Source organism: Notamacropus eugenii, chromosome 3 (genome assembly GCF_028372415.1).
Source record: "Notamacropus eugenii isolate mMacEug1 chromosome 3, mMacEug1.pri_v2, whole genome shotgun sequence".
Taxonomy (NCBI): domain Eukaryota; kingdom Metazoa; phylum Chordata; class Mammalia; order Diprotodontia; family Macropodidae; genus Notamacropus; species Notamacropus eugenii.
Genome location: NC_092874.1, coordinates 166,474,010 through 166,500,080, shown reverse-complemented (window position 1 = coordinate 166,500,080; position 26,071 = coordinate 166,474,010). Strand labels below are relative to the sequence as shown.

The 26,071-nt window shown below is 42.7% G+C and overlaps 1 protein-coding gene across 2 annotated transcripts in view; it reads left to right on the top strand.

Moving 5' to 3' along the window:
- The window catches only part of TMEM243 (transmembrane protein 243), a 33,709-nt gene that overhangs the window by 6,546 nt on the left and 1,092 nt on the right, over positions 1 to 26,071 (top strand). Inside the window, exons 1-3 of one of the 2 annotated variants that reach the window (XM_072653241.1) lie at positions 953 to 2,112; positions 22,937 to 22,987; positions 24,843 to 24,947. In XM_072653241.1, the coding sequence (XP_072509342.1) occupies positions 2,035 to 2,112; positions 22,937 to 22,987; positions 24,843 to 24,947 (234 nt within the window). In that variant the 5' untranslated portion in view covers positions 953 to 2,034. Of the gene's footprint in view, positions 1 to 952; positions 2,113 to 22,936; positions 22,988 to 24,842; positions 24,948 to 26,071 lie in introns of those variants that run through there. The other variant, XM_072653242.1, reaches the window with a different exon arrangement.

The window sequence follows — 26,071 nt, the reverse complement described above, 5'->3', positions numbered from 1 at the left end:
AGACAGGCACGTGGTACTGCGTCCCGTTAAAGTATGAGCTAGGGACTGGTTGGTTGGTTCGTGTGGGGGCTGGGAAGGAGGCGGAGAACTTACCTTGGCCTACGGGGATCAGAAGACGAGGTTGCCAGCACCTGTTGGTCTTTTACACGTTTCAGTTTCCAGCTGCGCCCACCCCTCTGAAACCCGGGCCACACTCCTCCCCACGCCCACTCCGCAGAAAAGGAATTGCAGTAAAAATGGTTTTTCTGGCTCTGCCAAGCCTGGTCGGTCAGAATTCAAAAACTGACCGGGTCCGAGAAGTCCCTTTGCATAGCACCCCTCCAGGGAGCGGCCTCCCGGAAACTAGTACAAATGTGCAAACTTTTCTGCCCTCCTCCTCCCCTTCTCCCCTCCGCCTTGCCCTCTCCCCGCTCGGTTTCAGGCCCTCCGATCTGCGTGTTAACGTTAAGGCGTTACTTCAGCCCCAGTGGTGGTGGGGAAAGGGGAAAGACCGTGTTCGCAGTCTCAGCGGGTCTCAGGGTCCCGGGCTGCGGGGCTTTCGCGTTAGACACTCGCCGACCCTTTGGGAATAAAGCCGCAGTTCCAGAGCGAAGCTGTGCCCCCGCGCTCCTCCTCCGGCCGGCCACATTGGTGCGCCCGGGCCGTGACGCGCTGGCAGGCTGGAAGCCGCGGAGAGGGGAGGGCTGGTTTGCGACAGTGCTTGTGGGCTAGCCAGGAAAGCGCGGGGCCGGGGGCAGGGAGCTTGGCTCGCCGTGCCGCTGTCCTCCGAACGCGGGCTGGGCAGCCGAGAACCCCGCGGCGCCGATGGAATGCTAGCACCGCTGGAGCTCTGTCTGCGAACGTTTGCTGGCCTTTTCCTTGCGGACGCGGCGCACCGAGCAGACGGGGATCCGGCCACCCCGGGACTCTGCCTGGGGCGCTGGGGCTGGCGCGGGGGGAGGGGGCGCCTTCCTTCCCATCGTCCCTACTCTACTCTGTCAGGATGCTCCCCCAGAGGATTACCCTGGCCGCCGAGTGGAAGACCGTGATCAGCTCCGGGCTCTGGACTCCCGGGGCCGAGTCGTGTAGTAGCCCGGTCGTGTGCATAGCCCCTTAAAAGACAGATCAGTCTCCGCAGGGCTTAAGAAGGATCTGCCCCTCTCCCTTCCCCAGGCCGCTGGTCCCGCTGCAGACCGGGGTCTAAGAAGACCTGCTTCTGGCTCGGAAACACCCCCCTGGCTGAAGAAGCTGGGGGAGGGACGCCACCATGGAGGGAAGAAGGAAAGTTTACGGGGCGCGGCTACCGCTTTGATTTAGATTGGCCCCGGTGGAAAGCCCCGCAGACCTGGGGCTCCTGGGCTTGGTGGACGCCTGCTTTACTCCCGCACCGGTTTGGCAATAGAGTGGGGGGTGGGGGGTGGGGAGAAGGGCACCCTTTCGTAGTAATGCGGCCCAACTTGGCTCGTTTGTAGAAAGGGCCCCGGCACTGCTGCTTAGAAAGGCTCTAAGCGACGGGGTCCCTCTTTCTGCACCCCTTCATCCTTTTCGTCTGTCTCGACTCCTGAGCCTCAGAGACCTTTCCTGTGGGACTCTGGGGCAGCAGGAGAAAGTGGACTCGATAACTTATTGTTGGGGTTCCAGAAAGAAGCCCTTTTGAAGGGAGGGGAGCTACTTACTCCTTCCCACCGTGTAGGGGGTAGGGTTTGCGGCCGGAGGGCGGGGCAGGGTGATTGAAAAGGTGGTGCCTTTCAGTACAACTTTCTCCGGAGGACCTGTTGGCCGCCTGCTTGTGATCCCTTCCCACCCCCCTGCGGCAGCATCTCGCCTGAAGGACTCTGAAGTTGGAGGAAATGATCTCCGACCCCGGCATTGAGCGCCCACCTTAATAGCCATTCTCGTTTCCAATCGATAGTTTGCCCTCAATGAATACAATACCTTAAATAGCAGCACCCTGGATCGTGGGACTAAGGCCACTGGAGACGGAGATGACTTTGTTGTGAGAGCCTATCGGAGTGAACAAACAGCTGCTTTTTAAAGGGACAGAAAAGGGGGAATATGGAGGACTTTACCACTAGGACCTATGGCACCAGTGGCCTGGACAACAGACCTCTGTTCGGAGAAACTTCGGCAAGGGTGAGCCCCGGGTTTAGTTTTTCGTGTATTTGTATACCTTCGCTGACTGCCCTCACATCCATTTCTGCGGCCTGACTTGGTGCCAGTCGGTATGTGGGGCTGGAAGGAGTTTCCTCACCTGGGAGTTCCCCAAAGCAATGATATGCCAGGGCTACAGCATTTTTTCCTAGTGTGTGGCTAGAGGGCTTTGGGCTTCCAAAAAGAGTGCCCTATCATTATTCTGGAGAGTTTCATGTCCACTTCAGGTGTCTGCAAAGAGAACTACTTAGAGGAAACGGTTGGCCAAGATCTTTGAAGATGGGGGTGTAGTGGAGGTGGGGAGGAGTAGAGAAAGTTCTGTTCTCACCTGCACTTGAAAGGAGAGCAAGTCCATTTAGGGAGGCTGGGTAGATAGTTTTCACTTCCTCCTCTACTGCGCGTTTGGGTGAGGGTGGGGGGCATGGAGAGAATGGGGAGTAGGCAGGGGGCCCTTCCTTTCCGGAAAGTACATCAAGAGTTTCTAAACCCAGCTCTTCACCTGGTGTACTTTACACCGGGTGTGGGGGAGGGGGAAAGAAAGCCCCCAAGGAGATTTGTTCTTTGTTTCTGGTTCCTCTTTAGTTTGGAGGGTACTTTTGGTGGCCTCGGATCTTTTAAAGTATCCCCACTTGCCTAAGCCACCCCCTCCTCAAGTGTCCTTGGTAATCCACTACTTCTGGATGAAGTAATGGGGTGAAGTAGTTAGTAAAGGAGTATTTCCTTAATTTGAGGGTCAACATTGTGGGAGTAAAAGGAAAGCAGAATTTTGAGGTGACTCAGTTGAGGGAGCGATTAGAGAAAGAGGTCCCAGAAATAACGTATTGTAGTGGAAAGAGCTCCTTAGCAGACATATATTCTCTTGGGTGTCTTGGGGAGGCCATTCCTTCACCTGTGAAATGGCTATAATAGTCATCACTTACTTGAGAATGTTAGTTGTAAAGCAATTGCTTTATCAAATCTAAATAAATACATGGGCACAAGGGCAGATCATATGTGTATGTATGTATGTGTATATGTGTGTATGTATGCATTAATTTGATGGAATGATCTAACAACTTGAGGGAGAGAGGTGCTTCTTGCTACCTTCACTACTGAATTGCTGAGTAATGATGGGCCAGTTAACTGGCCTGTTTCATTTATATGCCTGTTTATCTATAAAGGGGCAAGGATAATCCTTGCCACTAGCAATTGGTTCTAAGGGCCTTGGCATTTTGCAGAAGGTAGGGGTTATATACGATTTATCACTAGTAAGTTATCTTTTTTTAATCTAAATCCTTCACTATCTTTAGGCTTTCAAGATACAACTGCATCATGATAAGTAAAATCTAGTCTTCTGACCTACTTTTTGTTTTATGCTTAAGTCACAAAATATATGTAGGAACATAGAGAGCTATCAGAAGCAGAACACTTTTGAAAACACTCAGTTGTCCTTACCCTTTCTCCTTGCCTTCCCCTTCCCCCCCATGTTGGATGGCTTGGAAATGGTCTTGGTGATTTTGGGTTAAACTTCTGGGGAAATTGATTATATTCTTAAATGCAAATCAGTTAGTGAACATAGAATGAGTACCTACTGTGGGCCAGGCGCTGTGCTAAGAACTGAGGGTACAAAGAAAGGTAAAAAAAAAAATCACTGCTCTCAAAGGCACTCCCAGTCTAGTGGGAGATCCAGCATACAAACAACTGTGTACAAACAAGATATATACAAGATAAACTGGATAATCAAAAGGAGGAAAGCACTAGCTAGCACTAAGGGGGATCAGGAAAGGCTTCTTGTGGAAAGTGGGATTGTAGCTGGGACTTGAAGGAAAACAGGGAGGCCAGGATCAGGAGGGGGGGAGAACATTCCTAGCTTTTAGGTTCAGTTGGTGAAAATGCTTGGAGGTGGGAGGTGGAATTTCTTTTGTTTTTTACTTCAGGTTTAAAAAAAATGTTGCCATTAATATGCCCTATTATTTTCCTAATATTGAATAAATCCTAAATTCCTGTTATAGATACGATGCAGTTGTTGTGTATAAGAGTTTGAAGATGTTATGTCCTATTTGCTTATATTTTATTTAATAGGAGATGGAATTTCTTGTTCAAGGTACAGCAAGGAGGCCAGTGTCAATGGATTTTGGAGTGTGGGAGGGAAAGGTAAGAAGACTGGAAAGGTAGGAGATAGGGGTGAGGGGTAATCAGGTTAGGAAGGACTTTGAGCAAGGAACTTTGGTCCTGGAGCTGGTTGGGATGCACTGGAGTTTATTGAGTGGGGGTGCTGGTGGTGAAATGGTCAGACATTCGATTTAAGATCACTTTGATAGCTCAGTGGAGGATGGACCAGAGTGGGGAAAAAGTTGTTGACAGATTGGATAGAGTATCTGTGAGAGAGTGAGTGTCAAGCAAGATGCCTAGGTTATGAGCCTGGGTGCTTGGGAGGTTTGTGGTGTCTGACAGTGACAGAAAAGTTCAAAGGAAATAAAGTTTGGAGCAGAGATGTTGAGTTCACTTTTGGACATGTTATGTTTAAGATATCCATAGGACTTTTAGTTCATGGTGTCCAGTAGGCAGTTGGAGATGTAAATCTGGAGCTTAGGAAGAAGTTAGGGCTGGATAAGAAGAACTGAGGATTGTCAGCATAGAGATAATTGAATCCATGGCAGCTGATGAGATCATTAAGTAAAATAGTATAGAAGGAGAAGAGAAAAGCGCCCAGGACATAATCTTGGGGAGACACCCATGGTTAGTGGGTATGACTTGGATGAGTATGACTTGGATGAAGATCTCAGCAAAGGAGTCTTCGATATTGCTCAGGCAGGTAGGAGGGCAAGCAAGAGACAGTAATGTCATAGAAACCTAGAGAAAGGAGAATATTAAGGAGAAGAGGATGCTTGAAGATGCTACAGAGAGGTGAAGGAGAATGAGGCTTGAGAAAAGGCCCTTTGAGTTTGTATTTAGGACATCATTTGTACCTTTGAAGAGAATGATTTCAGTTGAATGACAGGGGGACAGGAAGTTGAGGCTTAAGAAGAGAATGAGAGGAAAGAAAGTGGAGGCAACTAATGTAAGACAGCCTTCTCAAGGCATTTAGTCACAAAAGGGAGGAGAGTTATGGAATGATAGCTAATGAGGATGGGCGATCAAATTAGGGTTTTTTGAGAACAGGGAAGGTAAGAGCATGTTGTAAGTAGTAGGGAAGCAGTCAGCAGACAGAGATCTAAGGTAAGTAAGAGTGGGAATGAGAAGGGGCCATCTGCTGGAGGAGATGAGATGATAAGGGATGGGATCAGATAGCTTGCTCTGGTGGCAAGAGGTTTGTTTGCCTTGTCAAGGAGAAGGGCTACTTTCCCTTGTGAGACAGGAGTGAAGGAGGAGATATTGGGGAAAGTGATGTGAGATGAGGAGTGGGGGAAGGGGAAGATGCTTGGCAAATGGCTTGAAATTTCAGTGAAGTAGGAGACAAAGTTCTCACCTGAGAGGGTGGGACAGTGACTCAGGGAGGTGTAAAAGTATTGCCTTACCAAGGTAAGGGCCCATTTGAGATTACGTAACATATATTTGCAGTGGTTTTGTGATTTCCCTCAGCTTCATTCAGCAGCAGGTGGGAGTTAATCTTTGAAGAATGAGATCAAAGTTTGTTATCGACATCTCTAAGGGTGTTGCCATAGGTGGAGTCTTCTCAGGGCCTTAAGCAGTTCAGGTGAGAGGTCAAAGTGAGGAACTGAAGAGATGGTGTTTTTCCCCTTCCAGGAAGGCAGAAGACCTGATGGAATACCACCTATTTTCTTATGCCAAGGGCTAGAGATCGGTGTGAAATAGGATAAGCTTTCTCTACTTTCCAAGGAAGGCAGGCAGCATATCTTTAGGTGATGAAACAATACAGAAAATTCTAAAGGATTTGCCTTCACTGTTTCCAAAGCAATTGAACCCCAAGTTTATGGAAGGCAGCATAAACAGTACTGTGAGTCCTAATGGAATGGAAAGAGCACTGGCTTGGAGTTAGAAGAGCCAGGTACAGATCTTTTCTCTGATACTTGCCTTTATGACCTTGGACAAATAATTTTACTTCCCTGGATCTCTGTTTGTTTATAAAATGAAGAAGTTGGACTAAATAGCTTCTAATGTCTCTTTCTTAGGATCTAATTCCAAGGGCAAGAATCTCAGTGGCCCATGTCACTGCCACCCTCATCCCCAGCATGGAGGTAGAAGCAGAGAAAGGAATGAAGGGCAGGAGAATAAAGTACTGGGATAGATTTTAAAAGGCACATCCTGGCATGATGGAGAAAGGGCCGACTGCCTCTGATAGCACTTGGTATAGTGAGTCCTCAGGCAAGCTCAACCTCTTATGCCCCAGGCAACTCTTTCATGATTGTAAGTTACAGAAGAGTAGTAAATCCCAGTGATAGGAAAGTTTCACAGCACAAGATCTCTACCTGAATAATTTCACAGGTTTACAGCTCCATACCCATCCTCCCTCCCCAGAAACGTAGGCCAAGTGTCAATGGAGTGATCATTTTATTTGTCTTTCCATTCTAGGCAGAGAAATGAAAGCACAGGCATTTAAAAGACAGAGTTTCATCACCTAAAGATATGTTTTGTTATGACATATACATTGGGGTTCACTGGAGGAAGTGATCACTAAACACTGAAAATGAAGTTGGGATGGATGGGGAAGGCCTCCAGAGGATCTGACCTTTCTGTAGTCCTACCTACCTCACCTTTTCCAATCCTTGTTTCCAATGCTAAGAAATCATGCACACTGATCACTTTTCAGGTTGTCTGATCCTTGGCTAGCCACCTCAGAGGCGGAAGTGTAGGTAATAGAGGCACACAAACATACATGCATTTTCTTAATGCTCACAAAAGGAAGACTGCTGGTACGGAAGCTTTGGAACTCTCTTGGTCATCATTCTAAGTAGCTTCCCCAGCAGCCCTTTTATGAAGTGGGGAGGTAGTCAGTCAGTAAACATTTATTAAGCATTTATTACGTACCAGGCACTATGGTCAGTGCTGAGATAAAAAGAAAGGCAAAAATTACCCTTTGCTTTTAAAAGAGCTCTTATACTAATGGAAGGGATCACATGTAAACAATTGGGTACAAGGAAGATAGATACAGGATGATTTGGAGGTAGTATCTAGATAGGCTAAAAAGGGGCTCCTTCTCCCGAGAAGCTCTTTTAAAAAAATTAAAATTTGTTTATGTCTTTTGCTTTTCAGCATAGCAATTTCCACATGCTACCCTTATACCCCATGAGTCTTTCCTTGTAACAAAAACAAGGAAAACCAAACAACACGAGGATTCCATCTGACTTGTAGGCTCTATTCTCCATTCCTTTTCTGCCATCTCCAGAAAGGAAGGATTGCTTCCTCATCTGTTCTACAGGGCCATGACTTCACATAGCATTTTGCTTCATTTTAGTATTTTTTTTCATTTCATGATTATAGTCCTTTTACATATTGTTTCCTGATTCTGCTTCCTTTGATGTAACATGTTTTCTTATGTTTCTCTGAATTTTTCATTTGTTGCTTCTTGATGTTTTTGTAGTGCAATGATATTTCTTTACATTCATAAACCATAATTTATTTAGCCATTTCCAAAATGGACACCCATGTAATTTCTTTCTTTTTTGTAACAATAAGAAAAAATGCTTGGAGCTATTTATCTGTTAATAATGGAGCTATTTATCTGTTAATAATCAAGCTCATCAATCAACTTAATCCTTTGGAAGGATTATTTTTATTTTTTGCCTTGGGGGTACCCAAAACTTCTTTAATTGATTGCAAAATGCCCAAATCCCCATCATCCATAACATTTAGAATGGGCATCCTTCTATATTATTTTTTTAAGGGGAATGTAGGGTGTGGTGCCACCTGCTTTTTATTTGTAAAAATGTTTTATCTATGCTCCTTTTTGAAAATATCAGCGTCATTTCTTTTAGCTCCTTCCCTCTTTCCTACCAGCCCCTGTCCCCCAATATAGAATCCAGGACAACAAATCAACACGTACTCCATAACTGAAAATGTATGTCTCATTGTGAACCTTTTATCCACCAATTCTGGGAGGTGGAAGGCTTCCTTCATCAGTCTTCTGAAGCCGTGATTGGTCTCTGAATTGATTATAGTTGGAAAGTCTTTAAATGTTTTCCTTTACTTTTTTGTGATCATCATGTAAATTCTTCTCCTGATCTTGCATATTTTGTTCTGTATCAGTTTATCCTATTTCTCCCAAGTTGCTCTGAATTATTATTGGTTATTTTTTACATTGTCACAATCCATTGCATTCATGTACCAGCTTGTTAAAATAATAAACACATCCATTTTGTTTCCTGTTCTTTGCTAAGAAAAGTTCTTCCCCCAGTGTTTTTTCATATGAGCCTTCTATTTTTGACTTCCTCACCAGTTTATTGGTGAAAGTAGCAGTTGTTATTTAGTTGTTTTCCATTGTGTCTGATGTTTTATGTGGTCCCGTTTGGGATTTCCTTGGCAAAGATGCTGGAGTGATTTGTCAGTTCCCTTTTCCAGACCATTTTGCAGATGAGAAAATTAAGGCAAATAGGGTGAAGTGACTTGCCCAGGGTCACACAGCTAGTAGGTGTCTGAGGCCAAATTTGAACTCATACTCATGAGTCTTTCTGACTCTGCAGAAGCTCAGCACTCTATCCACTGAGCCACCTAGCTGCCCGGAGAAGGTAGTACAATCTATCAAAAGAACAGTGGAACTGGAGTTGGAAAATGCTGGATTTGAGGGAGTCCTGGATCTACCATTTACTAGCTGTGTGACTTTTGTCTTATCCCTTAATCCATCTGAGCCTCAGTTTTCCCAAATGTAAAATGGTCATAATACTTTTACTACATCTCTAGGTGACTAAGCTGAAATGTAAAATGCTTTATGTGGGTAAAGCTATTATTTTAATGTTATGTGAGACATTTATGTTAGATAACTTAAGACGGAAAACACTTGTAACTTCTCTAGTTCCTGATTAGAATCATTAGCCAAATTAGAATCATTAGCTAAAATAAAACTCCTCCTTTACTCATACTGATATCTTAATATAAATATTGTCTCATTTGATACAACTCTAGGAGGTAGGTGCTATTATTATCTCCATTTGACAGGTGGGGAAATTGGCATCCCTGGGGTCATATAGCTAGTAAGTATTCTAGACTGGACTTGAACTCGGCTCTTCCTGATTCTTAGTGTTCATTGTGCCACCTACTGTTTTTAGATGTATTTCTGTTTTAGCCAACAGAAGCTTTCTGAAATTTCAACCAAAGTATCTGAAGCTTTGCAAGCCATTTTTACTGTCCTCTCTATCCCTAAGTCTGACCTCTGAGATAGCTCTTGTTGTGCTTATAAATCTACCTCTTCCATAGAAAGCCTTTTTTCTTCTTCAGAAAAATGAGACAAAAAATAACCTTAGAAGTATTTCAGATTGTAGAATGAAAGATACCGTCAGTCTCTACCTTCTCCTTTCTTCTGATCTTGTGAATTTTGACTTGTAGGGTAATGCTCAGTTTCTCTGACTAAATGTGGGTTGTGTTGAACCTAATAATAGGGACTTCAGTGGGGGAGAAGTTAATGAATTTACCATGTAGAGTATATGGGGGAAGAATATGCATTCAGTGAGTGAGACGGTATTTGAGAGTCATGTTTTCCACTGTTTGGAGCATCTTGGGAATCCCTTTTCCAGGGTCTTCTCCAAAAAAAAAGAGGTTGGTGCTCCTTTCTTTCAAAAGGGGGAAAAGACATTTTGAGAATTGATCCTGAACTCTTCTCCCCTCCTGTTTTCATAGGTACTGTGGTGAGATTTTTTTTTTTTTTTGGTGGCTCATTGCCTAGTTCTTTCCCATTAATTTTCACTTGCACCATTTGGCAAATGATAGTGTACAGATAACAGTTTTATAATTAATGCTTAGGGTGTGTGTGTGTGTGTGTGTCTGTGTGTGTGTGTGTGTGTCTGTGTGTGTTAATCTCATGGTTTACTTGATGACACAGCTGTATTTAAGATGCTCTGCCTTTGGCAGGCCTTTCCCCTGCCTGCTTATAGAGACAGAATATTGTTCTTGGCAGGCCATTGTCTTCCCAGCTTCTCTTCAAACTAGACTTCCATCCAGGGCCTTCCATGTGAATGAGATTCCCTGATGCTGCACGAAGAGGGCAAGGACACATGGCAGGCATTCATAACATTTTTTTTTTGTGAAGCAGTCAGGGTCATGTGACTTTCTTGGGGTCACACAGCTTGCATCTGAGGCAGAATTTGAACTGAGCATGGCAATCAGGCCCTGTTTACAGCCATTTTCCCATTTATGTAGTCCACTTATATCCTGTGCTCATCCTAAGCAGAAGTATAATATGGTAGCCTAGGAGTCAAGTTCCAGATGTGCCTTTGTCATTGACTGCCTGTGTAGCCTTGGGAAAATTGTTTAATCTTTCTGGGCCTCAGTTACCTCATCATTAAATTGAGAAAATCTAACTAAAGGAGTTCTTCTTGGCTCCAAAATTCTGTGATACATGTATGTTTTGTTTTGTTGTTTCCCTGTCCCATTGTGGTGTTCTGACACAAGAAGGATCTTCTCAATTTTTTGACTTCCTAACTCTCTCTTCTCCCTACCCCTCTTAACTTTCTTATTAAGCCTATTAATTAATAATTAATTTATTAATGACATTAATATAATATGTAATTATGTAATTTAATACAATTCATATATTATAGAATAATAGTATAATATAATTAATTATCAATTAAGCCTAAATGCAACTATTCTAAACTGGGTTGGAGTAGGGCTGCCTTGTTACTTTCCTACTTCCAGGGTTTCCCAACAACATTAGGAAGGTGTTTACTGAATGCTAGATAAGTGACTGGGTCTTTTGAACTTCCTTTTATATGTTTCAGAGATGACATGGTCATGAGATCATTCAAACTCAAGCCTGGTATTTGAGGTGCTACAGCCTCTTTTCCCCTCTTTTAATTTCAACTGCTTTCCCTAATGGGACCCAACCAACCAAACTGGTCTACTCAAGGCACTAGAATGCCCTGTCCTCTGTCACTGATCAGCTGAATCTGAACTAGCTGAAGTCCTACTGGTAGGAAGCCTTATCCATCACCCTAGGCCATGGGGAGGTTTTCCTTCCCTGAAATCATGTAACACTTAATGTGTCTCTCATTCAGATGGTCCTTGTAACTTACATACACAACTGTTTTGCCAACTGTGTGTGTGTGTGTGTGTGTGTGTGTGTGTGTGTGTGTGTGTGTGTGTGAAGGCTTGTAAGGTACTTGAGGGCAAGGACATGGCAGGCATTCATAACATTTTTTCTTTTGTGAAGCAGTCAGGGTTTAGTGACTTTCTCGGGGTCACACAGCTTGTGTCTGAGGCAGGATATGAACTGAGGTCCTCCTGACTCTAGGTCTGGTGCTCTATCCACTGCACCACCTAACCCCATAACTGTTTCTTGATCAAATTTATCATGCCTTGCTACTTGATTTGTAATTCAACTGTGCAATCTCATGCTTGTGACTGTACAGACACACTTTTAGTTTCTAGTACTTAGTTTTTCAGTTTGCATCTTCAGAGCACAGCATGGCACTTGGTATATAATAAGCACTTAATAAATGCTTTTGAATTAATTTCCAGAACTGGATCTAGACAATATGCATTAGATGTTCTAGATCTTTACACAGTATTCTAATGATTTCTAAAGAGGAAACTGTGGATGGTGGTCCAAAAAATTGCTGTCAGGGGAATGTCCAGAGCAGACCTGTAACTATTATGAGCTGACTGAGGTTTTTCTTCAAGGTGCGGGTGTATGGATTTGCTTTCTTGTAGCAGACTTTTGGTTTGCCTTCTCTTGAGCCTGCTTTCTCCCACCACCATACCCTCTGGCTTTGGCTTCCCCTGTCTCTTGGAATTTTGGGGTAGACCTTCATTTCTCCTGGCACAAGTGTATCTGTCCCAGGTCCTGTTCCCACTGGATTGGGGAAACTCATGCCATGCATTTCACAAGGGATGCCCAGGATTAAGGTGATACCACAGCACACTGACCAGCGTGGATCCCATGGCATCTGGTGGTGCAACGGATAGAGTGCCAGACCTGGAAAGACTTGAGTTTGAGTTCACCCTCAGATACTTACTACCTGTGAAAACCTGGACAAATCACTTCATCTCCATCAAGTAGCCTCTCTTTGTTCAACTGTACACAACTTGAATACAATAATGCCTACCTCCCAAGGTTGTGAGGATCAACAGAATTCCTAAAAGTGTTTAGCATAGTGCCTAGCACATAGTAGGTGCTATATAAATCCTTATTCTCTTTCTTCCTTCCCATGGCCTTCCTGCATACCCGGTGAGCTCCTTTCCTCTTCAAACAATGGAATTTGACACAGTCACCAGAATTCTAAGTTATGGATTTGGACTTGGACTCGGTTACAAAGTGTTGAAAAAGGATTATAAAAGTCCATTTGCCTTTTTTAACAGAAGTCCCAGGTGATCTTATGGGGAGATGTTATTATGTAACATCAGGACCTCTTGGGAAGATGATAGTTTATTTCTGATACTCTGATATTAATTTCCACTTGTTTTGATGTGCTAGGGGGGATAGAGGAGACCTCTGTTTTGGCTGAATGAAAATGCTCCATTCCAGCAATGCTAGCTTAGATCTAGGAGTTAGTCTTCCCCACCCTACCCCCTTCTTTTCTCCCAAATCAAGGCTTTAGCATAGAGTTGTGTAATGGACAATCAATCAGTGAACATTCATTAAGCACCTACTGTGTGCCAGGTGCTGCCACCCATTGAGGATACAAAAAGAGACAAAAGACAGTCCCCGTTCTTAAAGAGCTTGTAATCTAACAGAGACAACATGCAAGCAAATATATACAGGATTACTGTGTTAGTGTAGGTGATTCCCCCTTGGAATAAAATGAGATATTGATAGGTATTAGCAAAAGGAGGTTTACTTAGTCACAGTATAGAAGGAACATTCAACAGGAACACTGCAACCACTTAGAGTAGAAGGGCTCTTCTTTCTTTTCTCTGTCTGGTTATCTGGGGAAGCTGTAGGGATGGAGTGGACCTTTTTATGCTCTTAGGGGACAGGAAGCCAGTTAGTTTGGCTAGAAGCCACCAAAGGAGATATCATTTGTAAAAAAAAAAAAAAAATGTGCCTAGCACATAGTAAGTGCTATATAAATGCTTATTCCTCCCTTTCCTTTCAATATTTATTTTGCCTTCTGGTTCTAGAATATCAGGGCAGTTTTCCTTGACAATTTCATGAAAGATGATGTCTAAGCTCTTTTTTTGATCATGTCTTTCAGATAGTTCTACAATTTTTAAATTGTCTCTCCTAGATCTATTTTCCAGGTCAGCTGTTTTTCCAATGAGATATTTCACATTATCTTCTATGTTTACATTCTTTTGGTTTTGTTTGGTAACTTCTTGGTTTCTCATAAAGTCATTAGCTTCCATCTGCTCCATTCTAATTTTTAAAGAACTCTTTTCTTCAGTGAGCTTTTGAACCTCCTTTTCCATCTGGCTAATTCTTCTTTTTAAAGCATTCTTCTCCTCATTGGCATTTTGGACCTCTTTTGCCAATTGAGTTAGCCTATTTTTCAAGGTGCTATTTTCTTCAGCATTTTTTTGGATCTCCTTTAGCAAGCTGTTGATTCACTTTTCATGATTTTCTTGCATCGCTGTCATTTCTCTTCCCAATTTTTCCTCCACCTCTCTTACTTCATTCCCAAAATCCTTTTTGAGCTCTTCCATGGCCTGAGACCATTTCATATTTATTTTGGAGGCCTCTGATGGTATGCATTGTTCTTCCTCATCTGAAAGGATGGAAGAAAATACCTGTTTGCCAAGAAAGTAACCTCCTATAGTCTTATTTTTTTCCCCCTTTTTTGGGGAAAATTTTCCCAGCCAGTTACTTGACTTTTGAGTCCTTTGTTAAGAGGATGGTATATTCTGGGGATCTGTAAGTTCTCAGTTCTTCCAAGGTGGCACAGTCAAGGGAGAGGAGTTTACTCCTCTCTTGGTCTGCTCACTTGTCTGGCAGCAACCAAAAACATTTCTGCCCAGAATTTTCGAGTAGAATTCCCTCACCACAATGGCCTCCAGTTCCACCAGGGCCAGGCTCAGGGCTGAGATTCAGATCAGATGCTTAATTTCCCCAGGGGCAGCTGGCAGTCCAGATCAACCTCCCCTCTCCTGGGTGAAGGAGCCCTCCCACTGACCTTTGAAGCTATCTGTGGCATTTGTGGATTGAGCAACCTGGGAACTGCTGCTGGTGGCTCCCCGAAGCCTGTTCCAAGTCCTGTCCCTGCAGCACCGTGTGGTCCATGCTAGACTGTTTTCCCCTCCGTGCCCAGTGTGATAGACCCCTCCTGTCGGCCTTCCAGGCTGTTCTGGGCTGGAAATCTCTCTCACTTTGTCGTTTTGTGGCTTCTGCTGCTCTAAAATTTGTCCAGAGTCATTTTTTCCAAGTATTTTATGGGCTATGTGGGGGAGCTTCTACAGGTCTGTCTTTCTACTCCACCATCTTGGCTTCCCCCCCTCCCCCCTTCCTCCTTTTCCTCAAGAAGCTACATCAACGGAGGTGTAGCAACTTGAGCCTTAGCCCATTCAAGCCTTGGTACTTCCTGGTCAGTTTCAGTAAAACAAACACTAGCCTGATCAAATGGCACAGGAATGGTTAATGGTCCTGTCAAAAGTGGAAATCAAAATATTCCATCACTCAATCCTATGCCCTTTGGGACAAGCCTGCCCTGGGATCTTAGGTTTAGTTTGGAAGGTGTATAAACCCAGTGGAAGCAAGGACTTGTAGGTCCTCCCTGTGGACTTCATCTTGGGAATCCTGAGATGTGGACGTGTTAAGCCTGGAGAAGACTTTGGGGAAACATGATAGCTGGTCTCAGATATTCAAATGGCCAGTTTAACATGAAGGAGGAACAAAGAGGAAAAGTTGCTCAGAGCAGAATTTAGACTTGGTGTCAGGAATAATTTCCTTAAAATTAGAACTGTCCAAAGGTAAAATAAATGACTTGCCTTGAGAGGTAGTGAGTTCCTCTCCTTTGAAGTCTTCAAGAAAATGATGGATGGTCACCACTTGTTTGTGTCGGAGCAAGGATTCTTTTCATATATTGATTGGGCTGGAAGGCTGCTAACATCCCTTCCTCCTCCAGTTTCTTTCCTCCTCTTCCTAAATAGGAGCTGTTCCAGGGCTGTTGGCTAGCTGAATGACGTGGGGTGAGGGAGGGATGTGACAAAGCTAGAGAGGCCCATTGTTGCAGGTGGTAGTTGTTGCCATGGACTGGAGGAGGGTTGCACGGCTACCCTGGCTTCCTTCACATCCCAAGTAAAATCTCATTTTCGACAGGAAGCCTTTCTCCACCCCTTGTAATTCTAGTGCCTTCCCTCCCTTATTTATGATTTATCCTTTAGATAATTTGTGCACATTTATTTTCTTGTTGTGTCTCCCATACTCAAGCTCCTTGTGGGCAGACTGTCTTTTGCTTCTTTTGTATCTTAAGCACTTAGCACAGTTCCTGGCACATGGTAGATATTTAATGTTTACTGACTGACTGACTTCAGGGACAATGAGGTGTTACATCTAAGGCTCTTTTAGGTGACCACTTCATCTTGTTTGGAGATGTTAGTGTTTATCAAGGACTGATTTTTCCAAAGAGACTTTGTACTTGGAAAGGAGATAGGAAAGGGCTGGCAGAAGAGATGAAGCAATGCCGGCTGGTGCTGGTATTTTCCTTGCAGCTCTGCTACTTGAGCAGACTCCTAGAGAGGTAATTCTAGGAGAAAATTTAGACTGTATGTACACATTGATGTCTTCATCCTGAATGTGACATTTCTGCCAGGAGAGAGCATATTTATAGAATCCAAAAAATTCTGCAGCTTCATACACATAGATTTAAAAATGTAAATCTTTTGGTGATGCATAATTTATTCAGATGCATCTTTTCCACTTGCCCCTCTCAATATGTACATGCATTCTAAATCTCTTATGAGAGGGTTATTTTTTAGGAGGGAGGGGGAAGGGGTGGGTGCATAACAGCCTTTTAAAAAACCTCAGATAACAAGGCAGGAAATAATTAAGTGTACTTAAATTGCCTTTCTAACCACAGAGTTGACTGGATTCTCAAAGGTTATGCCAATTAAATAACAGCTCCGGAGTATCCAAGCTGGAATGGCTTCAGGCCTGGGCCAGCTATGGACTAAAGCATGTGTCTGTCATCTGAGGATCAGCCCCAGCTCAGCTTGGACTGGCCGTTCTCAGAAACCAGATGATTTTTTTGTAAAATGTGATGGTAGGAAAAAAGAGAAAGTATATGAAGTGTGCTAACCATACAGTTTGTATCAACAGAGGGGGTTGCTCAGGGATGAAATCATAATTTTTTCTAGAGGGGGTGGGGAGAGCAGGGGCAGGAATAGGAAACCCCCAGTGAGGAAACACTGTCTACCAATCTTAGAGAGGCAGAGTCTTAGAGAGTCACCCAAGGGGACTGAGAAGGTAAGTGATAAGAGTTAATGTGTATATACAGCACTTCAAAGTTTACAGAATGCTTTGCATACATTATTTGACCCTCAAGGAGAGACTAGTTTCTTGTTAGTGTAGGTGGTTCCCCATTGGAATGAAATGAGATACTTATAGGTATTAGCAAAAGCAGGTTTCCTTAGCTTTAGTATAGAAGGAACATTCAAAACAATCCTGTGGTGGTAGGTGCTATTATTATCCCCATTTTACAGATGAGGAAACTGAAGCTGAGAAAGGTAAAGTGACCTGCCCAAATGCATCGAGGTAGTCAGGATCACAGGCAAGGTTCCCACTTTGGTGTTGTTGACTCTACTGGGCCTCTCAGCTGCCTACAGATGAAGTGTGGGTCATGTGGCCAGTATGTGTCAGTGGTGGGATTTGGATCTGGTCCTTTCTCATTCCAAGGCCATCTTTCTATCCGCTAATCCACACTATCTCTAGACATCACAGGTCTTTTACTGTAAGAAAGAGGCACTTTAAATACTTCCCTCAGTTTGGTATGATGTTCAGTTCAATTCAGTAAGCATTTATTATATAATGCCTACTATGTGCCAGGCACCGTGCTAAGCCCTGGGGACACACGAAGAGGCAAAAGGCAATCCCTGCCCCGAAGGAGCTCACAATCTGATGAGGGAAACCTCCGCTGCCCTGGAAGAGTAACCTTGTTACAGAGCAAACAAGTCCCTCAAGGCTTGGTGGAGGCTGAATTGACTATATGAGGGGCCTCTCCACTCCAGTGTGGCTCAGCTCATTGCTGGAGAAACCTAGGTCTCGGGAAACATAGAAAACTTTGCATTTAAGTTATTAGCTTCTAAAAAATGGGATTTAGTCTATGTAACGTGTTTTTCGGAGAGCGCATGGCATAAATATAAGTAGCTGGGTTCAGATCCTGCTTCTGAAAAATACTAGATCGGCCCTTGATCTCTCAGTACCCCAGGCAATACCGTGAAGACTAGATCGGCCCTTGATCTCTCAGTACCCCAGGCAATACCGTGAAGACTAGAAATTGGTGAGAAGGGGCTCGTCTGCCTTGGAAGAGGAAGTTCCTCACCCTTAGGACACTGGTGACATCATGGGTCCAGGCAAGAAAAAAAAGGCCCTCCACTCCCAGAAAAGCCCTCCCCTCCCTTTTTTATACTGTCAAAGCATAGATCAAGTTTCCACAGTGTTTGTAACTGGTCTTTCTGTAGAGACTTGGAGGGAAGAGAGGTAGGTGGGAACAGACTTTTCCTGGAGAGGTGAAGTACCTGCTTTTTCCAAATATGAAATGCACCGACTGAACAGCGGCATTTTCTCTCAGCACAACTCTTCATCCTTTGCTTTTCCTGATCTCTTTAGGACACTTGAAGGATCCTGGTTTCCTTATCTTTATTCTAATCAATCCTCATTTCTGATAAGAGGCATAGAGAAGATAAAGCTGGGAATGGGATTATTTGTCTTTTGGTTTCTCTTTCTCCTAACCTTAAGCCCCTTTCCCGTTGTGGAAGGGGATTTCTTTAGCCGGCGGACTCTGACCAGAGTGGGCTCTGACCGGGGTGGACTCTGGCCAGGGTGAACTCTGGCCAGGGTGGACTCTATCCAGGACTGCATTTCTGCTGCAAAGGAAGCTTTCTACTTGGCTTCTCCCTGCGGTTGCTGAGTTGCAGCATTGAAAGAAGGATTTCCTCATCTGGGATTGTTGCAGTCATTCACTCATAAAACTAGCTGTTGTCTCTCCTGAAACAGATCTCTGAAGTCTGGAGATTTTATAGGGGCTCCTAGTTGTGGACAGACCAATTGAATTCCAAGCCGCCAGGTCCCGCCCTCCCCAGTACTGCTGGTATTGCTTTAAAAGCAGCAGAACCTAAAAAATCCAGTGTCATCTGGCCAGAAGCTGGAGACGCCCCTTGTCAGCCTACAGGGCTGAGCTGGCCTGGGTGCTGTTAGGATAATGCAGCAATGTGCTGGACAGGGCTCTGATAGACTGGTTGTTCTGGGAAATTGAGATTCCTAGAGTTTCAGCTTCTGGGTTGAGTGCAGGAAAAAAAATCTAAAATCTAATTGTGAAAGGAAAACTGAGGAGAATTCTGCCAGATACAACCGTTGTCTAGACTGTCTTTCAGGGTAAATATTGGAGATTACATCCTCAGTCCTTCCCCTAAACCAGGGTGGGGAACCTATGACCTTGAGTCTGCATGTGACCTTCTAGGGCCTTGGGGTCCAAGTTTTACGGAACACATCCTTTTATTAATGGGATTTATGAAGTTTGGATTCAGTCAAAGGGCTGCACTTGAGGACCTAGAGGGACATGTAATAACATCCCTTAATGAGCATCCCTTAATGCTCTGATAATGACTTTTAAAAATGAAGAACATGAACATTTTGTTCAATAAGTATTTAAAAATCTCATTAGGAAAAATCTAGTATTAAAAATGATTTCTCCTTGTTTCTCCTGATCACCATCTATAATCCTAGGTTCCCTCTCTCTGTTCTTGGGAACAGGAAAATGCCCAACTCAAAGCACTAGACATGAGATACTGAAGGAGATGGGATGGGATGTTCTACTTGAGTTCTTATTAGTCTGTATATCACTTTATAATCTGCATAATATTCTCCAAATATTAAATAGCCCAATGAAAATTATCTTGCTTGTTCACAGGATGCTAGACTGATAGCTAGAAGAAATCTTCGAGGCCATCTGGTCCAACACTACCCTCATTTTATAAATGAGGAAACAGACCCAGTGTCTTGCCCAAGAACTTCACAGGTAGTGAGTGGCATGGCCTAGATTCAAATCCAGATCCTCTGACCCTGAAGCCAGGACCTTTTCATTTGTTAATGAAATCATGCATTTTAGAAGTTCTGGGAAAAGTTAGGAGGAGGGATCCAGCCTTGGATCAATGACTGTAATCTTGGAGATTTTTCTCTGACCCTTCTGTTGTATTTTTTTTCTCTCCCTAAAAAAAAGTTTTGATGCATTTTTAAATTTTGGTCATTTGCATATATACCCATTCTTCCTTCTCTAACAGAAGAAAAGTTAAGGAAAATCAACTCATATGTGGCATTGGAAGCAACATTCCATACCCATGCTCCCCTACCCTCCAATTCTGCTGTTTTGCTAGACTTGTACAGAAGCTAGGGAATTTCAGGGCTATGGGGCCTATCTTCTGTTGTTGCTAAATGTCTCAGTTGATCTCCTGCCCAACATAGATCTGGCATGGTGTATTGTGTTGATTAAATGAGATCATACACAAGAGAAAGGAATTTTGGAAAATGGGTTATTCCATCTTACCCTTGGCATAGTTCTCCTTCCTTTTCCCATCCCCCATGAAATTCTAAGTGCCAGTCTCATGAGTTAGTTCTGTGTTCTGGAGGCAAGATGATTTCAGGGAACCCAAGGACAAGAAGCTTTTTAGAATTCCATTCCTGGATGTTTCCAGGTCCTTTGGGATGCTCTGTTGAGCCTGTACAATTAGGCTTATGGCACTCTTTCAAACCACATTCTACAGCCAGAAACTGGAACTCAGCAAGCTTGGAGGGCTTCCTGCTTAGGACCCATGAAAGGAAAGCTCTCTGAAATAGCTGCACAACCCTGCCTAAAGACAGGGAGAGATTAGATGGCAGAATCGGAATTCAGAAGAGTCAGATTCCCTCCTTGGAAAGATGAGGAGGAAAGCAAGGCCCAAGGTCTCATCTAACTAGCACCAGAACTCTGATGGTCAGTCTAGGGGTCTTCCCACGCCTGGTTCCTCTAATTTAAGGCTCTTACATTATCATGGAGCTCTGTGGAGTAGTGGAAATGCACATTTTCATTAAGAAGCTTTGAGTTTGAGTCTGCAGCTCCTGGAATGTGGAGCAGTCAAGTGGATTAACCTTTGAGTTGGCATTTTTCTTATCTGTAAAATGGGAGTAGTAATACTTGTGCCATGGACTTTCCAGAAAGGTGGAACAAAGTACTTTGTCAACCTTCTAGCATATAAATAGGAGTAAAGATTGTTGTAGTACCACTGTTGTTAATACATTTAGGCTCAGGCACCTATGGGTTGAATGTTTATTTCTGTATAGGCTGCTCCAGAGTATACACAAGGGACTTTGGTATCCCCTTGACTTTGCTTCTTGCAGGGATTCAAACAGAGTATGATTAACTATCATGGTCCTTGGGAGTAAAAATGAGTTACAGTGTTTCCAGAAGGGAGAGTAAGTAGTAATATAGGCCAGGATTCTGATGGAATTTCAAGTAAGAGGATGCTGGTTCAAGTAATTTTACTTTTCAAGGCCTCAGTTTCCTTAAAGGGCATTCAGAACAGATGTCCTCCAAGTTCCCTTTGATGCTGTGATTCTTACCTTTGTGTAAAAGTTTGATATATGGGAGGAGGGACTTAACTTAGGGTAGACTGGTGGGACAGGGGAAAAGGGGAAGAAAGGAATAGTTTCTTGGAGGATTAGACTATGTTTTTGGAGAAGATTAGCAGGATTTAATATGGTATGATGGAAGATGCATTGGATTTGGAGCTAGGATTCAAGTCCATATCCTCTTACTTGACCATTTTCTTTTTGTGCAATCCTGGTTAACATCTCCTGGCCTCAGTTTCCTCATCTGTAAAATGAAGAGTTTGGACTAAACGATTCATAAGGTCCTCTCTGACTCTTAAATCTGTGATTTATTATTGAAAAAAGAACACCCTTCCCCCCTTTTTAGGACAGCTGTTGGGGGCAGGGTGTGGGGGGGAAGAGGAAGGAAAAAAACCTAACAAGGAAGGTCCATATGGAAATAGATAACATTTTAGCTTAATGTGGTTTTAATTTAAAAATAAAACAAAGCAATCTAAGTGCTGCTCTGTTATAGTAGACAGGATTTGAAGTTCTAACACCTGGTATTTAATTTCTGCTTCTGTTTACTCCCTGTGACCTGGGGCAAATATTTAACTTCTCTGGATCTATTTTTTTAATCTGCAAAATAATAGTTAAATTCACATATATACATGTATGTATATACATATATGTGTATGCATGTATCTGTATCATTTGATCCTCACAACCCTGTTAAGTTCTATTATTATTATTGAGGAAACAGAAGCTCAGAGGTTAAGTGATTTGACCAGGGACATACTTAGCTAACAAGTATCTGAGGCAGGATTGGAGCCTGCATTTTCCATATTCTAAGACCAGCATTATATTCATGAGTCCTTTTTATCCCTTAATGCTCTGATAATGACTTTTAAAAATGAAGAACATGAACATTTTGTTCAATAAGTATTTAAAAATCTCATTAGGAAAAATCTAGTATTAAAAATGATTTCTCCTTGTTTCTCCTGATCACCATCTATAATCCTAGGTTCCCTCTCTCTGTTTTTGGGAACAGGAAAATGCCCAACTCAAAGCACTAGACATGAGATACTGAAGGAGATGGGATGGGATGTTCTACTTGAGTTCTTATTAGTCTGTATATCACTTTATAATCTGCATAATGCCTTCCAGTATTCATTTTCTTCTCACAACATCCCTGGGAAGTAGGTATTAGTCTACTCAGTTTGCAAAAGAGAAAACTGAAGGTGAGAGTGAAGTAACTTGCCTAGATTACCTATCCGAAGCCTGACTCCAGGTCCAGCACTCTATCTATTGTTGCCACCAAGCTGTAAGACCTTAAGCAATTTAGAATATTTTTCTGGGTCAGCTTCCTCATCTGTCAAACGAACTGTCTGGATTATAAGATTTCTTAAGGTCTTGTCCATGTCCAAAAAAATGCTCCACTACCAAATATTTGGTGAAAGAATGAGGCAATAAGCTAAGAGTTAGCTTAAACGCCTGAAACTTGTACCGGGATAGGGCATTTCCCTTTGAGTCTGGTAATCTTATGAACTCTAAATCTTCTGGGCAGGAGATAGGTGAGGAAGGAGAATTTAAACCAGGCCTGCACAACCTGTGGCCTGAGGGTCATAGTTTATGGCATGCCAAAGCATTTCGGGCAGGCATTGAAAAATGTAGAGGAGCAGCTGGAGCTACTGGTTGCACCGGCCAGTTTTAAACATTTTGTTTACATTACAAAAGGCCAGGATTCCTACAAGGGGTGTGCTGGGCCTCCTAAATCTGGCTTTCAAAGTCCCCTATAACCTGTCTGAACCCACTTCTTTACTCTCCCCCCATTCCCCAATTCTCCAAGTTTCCCTCACCTCACACTGGCATACCTGCGTCCTTCCATCTTCTCAAAGCTGTTATCCTTCCATATATCTCACAGATCCACGTTTTAGGCTGTTCCTCTGGGACTAGCCTGGATAAAATTAAGGTGTCTCAAACATCTCCTTCCTCTTTTTCCAGGATCGTGTCATTAACTTAGTTGTTGGCAGCTTGACATTCCTGCTGCTTCTGGTAAGTGTGGGTTTTTTTGTTTTTTAAATTAAGATGTAGACCCGAGTGTCCCACTCATAGTTCTGGACTCGCCAGAATGCTGAATGAATCAACTTCCTCCTTACAGACATTGCTACTGGGATCTAGACCACAGTTAGCTGAGCTAATCCTTTTTATCCAGCCTCTTCTTAATTTATCTGATAGTAGCTAAGCTGGGGTACTCTTGATTTCCATTTCCTTTTCCTGGAGACCACAAATGGAAAGTGAAATAGCCCAAAGGAGGAGCCAAGGACTTGAGGCATCCCACAAAAGGAATCATTTGTCCTTGGACAGTGAGGGGTAGGGTTGTGAGGAAAGGGTCTGCTTTCCATGTTCCTCTAGTTAATTTACAAAAGGAATATTTTCCTTCTTTTCTCTGTATCCCAGGTTATACAACTTTTGAAGGTGTCTTTATATTAGCAAACATGTAGATCAGAGGTTCCCATATCTGGCATTATTGCCCCCTTTTCAAAAAAGAAAAATTACTTAGCGCCTCCCTAGAAATCTGCTTCCTTTAACCCTTTAATTTTTTGGGGGGAAAATTTGCATCATTTAAAAAGTATATGCATTTTTAAAAAATGACGCATCTTAAATTTAATAATTTATTGTAAATTTGTGGGTTTTTTCCAGCACTGAAATTTTGATTACACAATATTACTTCATGTAACCATAGTATTGTATTGTAAACAAGTCATTACATGCACATATTCCTGCATGCTGGACTTCCTGACAATGTGCAACATGCTCACCTGCCAACACCTGTATGTTAAGACCTGTCAGATGACTTGACCACTGATTGGTTATAACTTGCATTTTGTGTTTATTTGGAAAATAATGTAATCACTATGACTTTTAACTGTTACACAACAGATGAAACATGTACAAATTATTTTTCAAAATTTATTTTCTTTTCCATATGCTTCTGCTGCCCCCTTATTTTTATTCACTGCCCCACAATTGCACCCAAGGCTACTACCCCTCTGGATCAGTCCGGCACCCCCCAGGGGGCGGTATCACCCACTTTGGGAACCTCTGATTGCACACTGTGTCAGGGAGGGTGGGCTAGGATAGGACATACCCTTTATAAACATATGGTCTCTTAAAACCATAAAAGGGAAAAAGGTTACCCCATGTTCTAGAGCCAAAGGAAGCACCACTTGAGCCTAGCCAAAGGAAATTAAAAGCTGTGGTTGACCCCAGTCCTTAGCTTTAGGCCCTTTCAGCCTTATTTATTGGGATGATCTCTGGTCAGTTTATGCCTGACTTTCCTATTGAGTGTGGTATGGCAAGGGGTCATCACCTTCATTTGGCACATGGGCTCTTTGTTCTTCCTACAAAGGCAAAGTTGAATCAAAATAGGTGTTAATGATGAAATCAAAATGAATTCAGCTTTTTTCTGTCACTTGGCTTTTTTGAGGGTGAGGGTGGAGCTGGAAAGGGGATTTAAGTATAGAAGATTCATTATACTAGGATTGTGGGCTGATTCTTTTTCAGGATGTTCCAGAAGTGTTTAGCAAATATATATAAAAGTGACTTATAGAAAACCCTTGTCTCTGTTTATTTTCCTTGATAGAAGCATTCAGAATAAATAGAATTTCAAGTTTCTTTGAATCCAATGCCACTAAGACAAAGGAAGGGGAGAGGATATATGTGGATTTCTTTCTTTTTTTTTTTTTTTCCAAAACTGCTATAAGCCCTTAACACTTAGTTCCCAATCTCTGTTGGTTAAAGATACTAAGGATTGGAATGGTTATGGCTTCCATTTTTATTTCCTGAATTCTAATGTAACCATATCTTTGAGTTATTTTTCAAAGTATTATTCATTTTTTTCATATAGGTAACTCTGATCAGTGCTTTTGTGTTCCCTCAACTACCTCCAAAACCACTGAATATATTTTTTGCTGTTTGCATCTCCTTGACTTGCATTACTGCCTGCATACTTGTAAGTATGATTTGAAATTTTAAACAAAGCTTCTTTGACAAGTCCTGTTCAGTTTTAGTGTTTTGGGTGCTGTAAAGACACAGGGCAGTGGTTTCCTGATTCTGGTTTGGTAACTGGAGAATAATACATCATGTAGTTCCATTAGTATTCCATTTCCATAAACAATATGTCACAATTCACAAAATAAATGTTAGTTTAAAAAAAAAAAATCTACCTTTCCAGGGGCAAAGGAGGAGCTCGCACAGTATCTGAATTGAATCATTGCTTTAGTGCTATAGTATTACTGCCTAGGAGTTTAAGGCAGTAACATCCCAAGTGGATCCCCGTGTACAGGGTTGATTATCTAGCCAGTAAATTAGAACATAATCCCCTTTACCATGCCTGTATTCTGAATTGAGTGAAATCCAAATGAATGGGTTGTAATGCCCTTTTAAGGAAGGATGATGCATTATGGGTAGTATGAGCTTTATCTTTGTTTTAAAGGGCTTTTTGCCTTTCTTCTTCCCAGTCTGACATTTCAAACACCATTGTTTTTTACAAGAGCAGTGAACAAATAGATCTTCCAAAAAGGCACTGCTAATGTTTAATATTTCCGGCCAGTTTTACCTGCCAACGGTACCCTTATTGGCAGATTTAACAATAAAAACTTTTCCCAATAAGACACATACATACCTCCTGGTGGTAAATATTCCTTCAAGAAAGGTAATATCAAATGATTCTATTACTTGCCACTTATGCTGCTTACATAGAGTTAAAAACATTGAGATATAAAGATCATCATTTGGATAAAAAAAAAACTAGGTGTCATCTACTCAAGCAGTCATCACACGGCTTCTAGAACTTGGGATAAATAAGGCATAGTTTTTGGGAAGACATTATGCCTTATCCTTGCCCTCTCCAACTTTAAAAACCTCTGGAATGTGACACATAGCTGGGAAAAAATGGAGTCATTAGTAATAAAGTAAGATAGTGTAAATGTATGCCCAGTGGACACTTTTTTTTTTGTTGTGGCTTAGTATCCCAGACTAATCAAATGATTTTAAAAATGGGGCCCATTTTCTGAGACTTGATTTTTGCTTTCACCCAGGGTCTCCCAAAGTGGAACGGTGCTTTAGCCTAATATT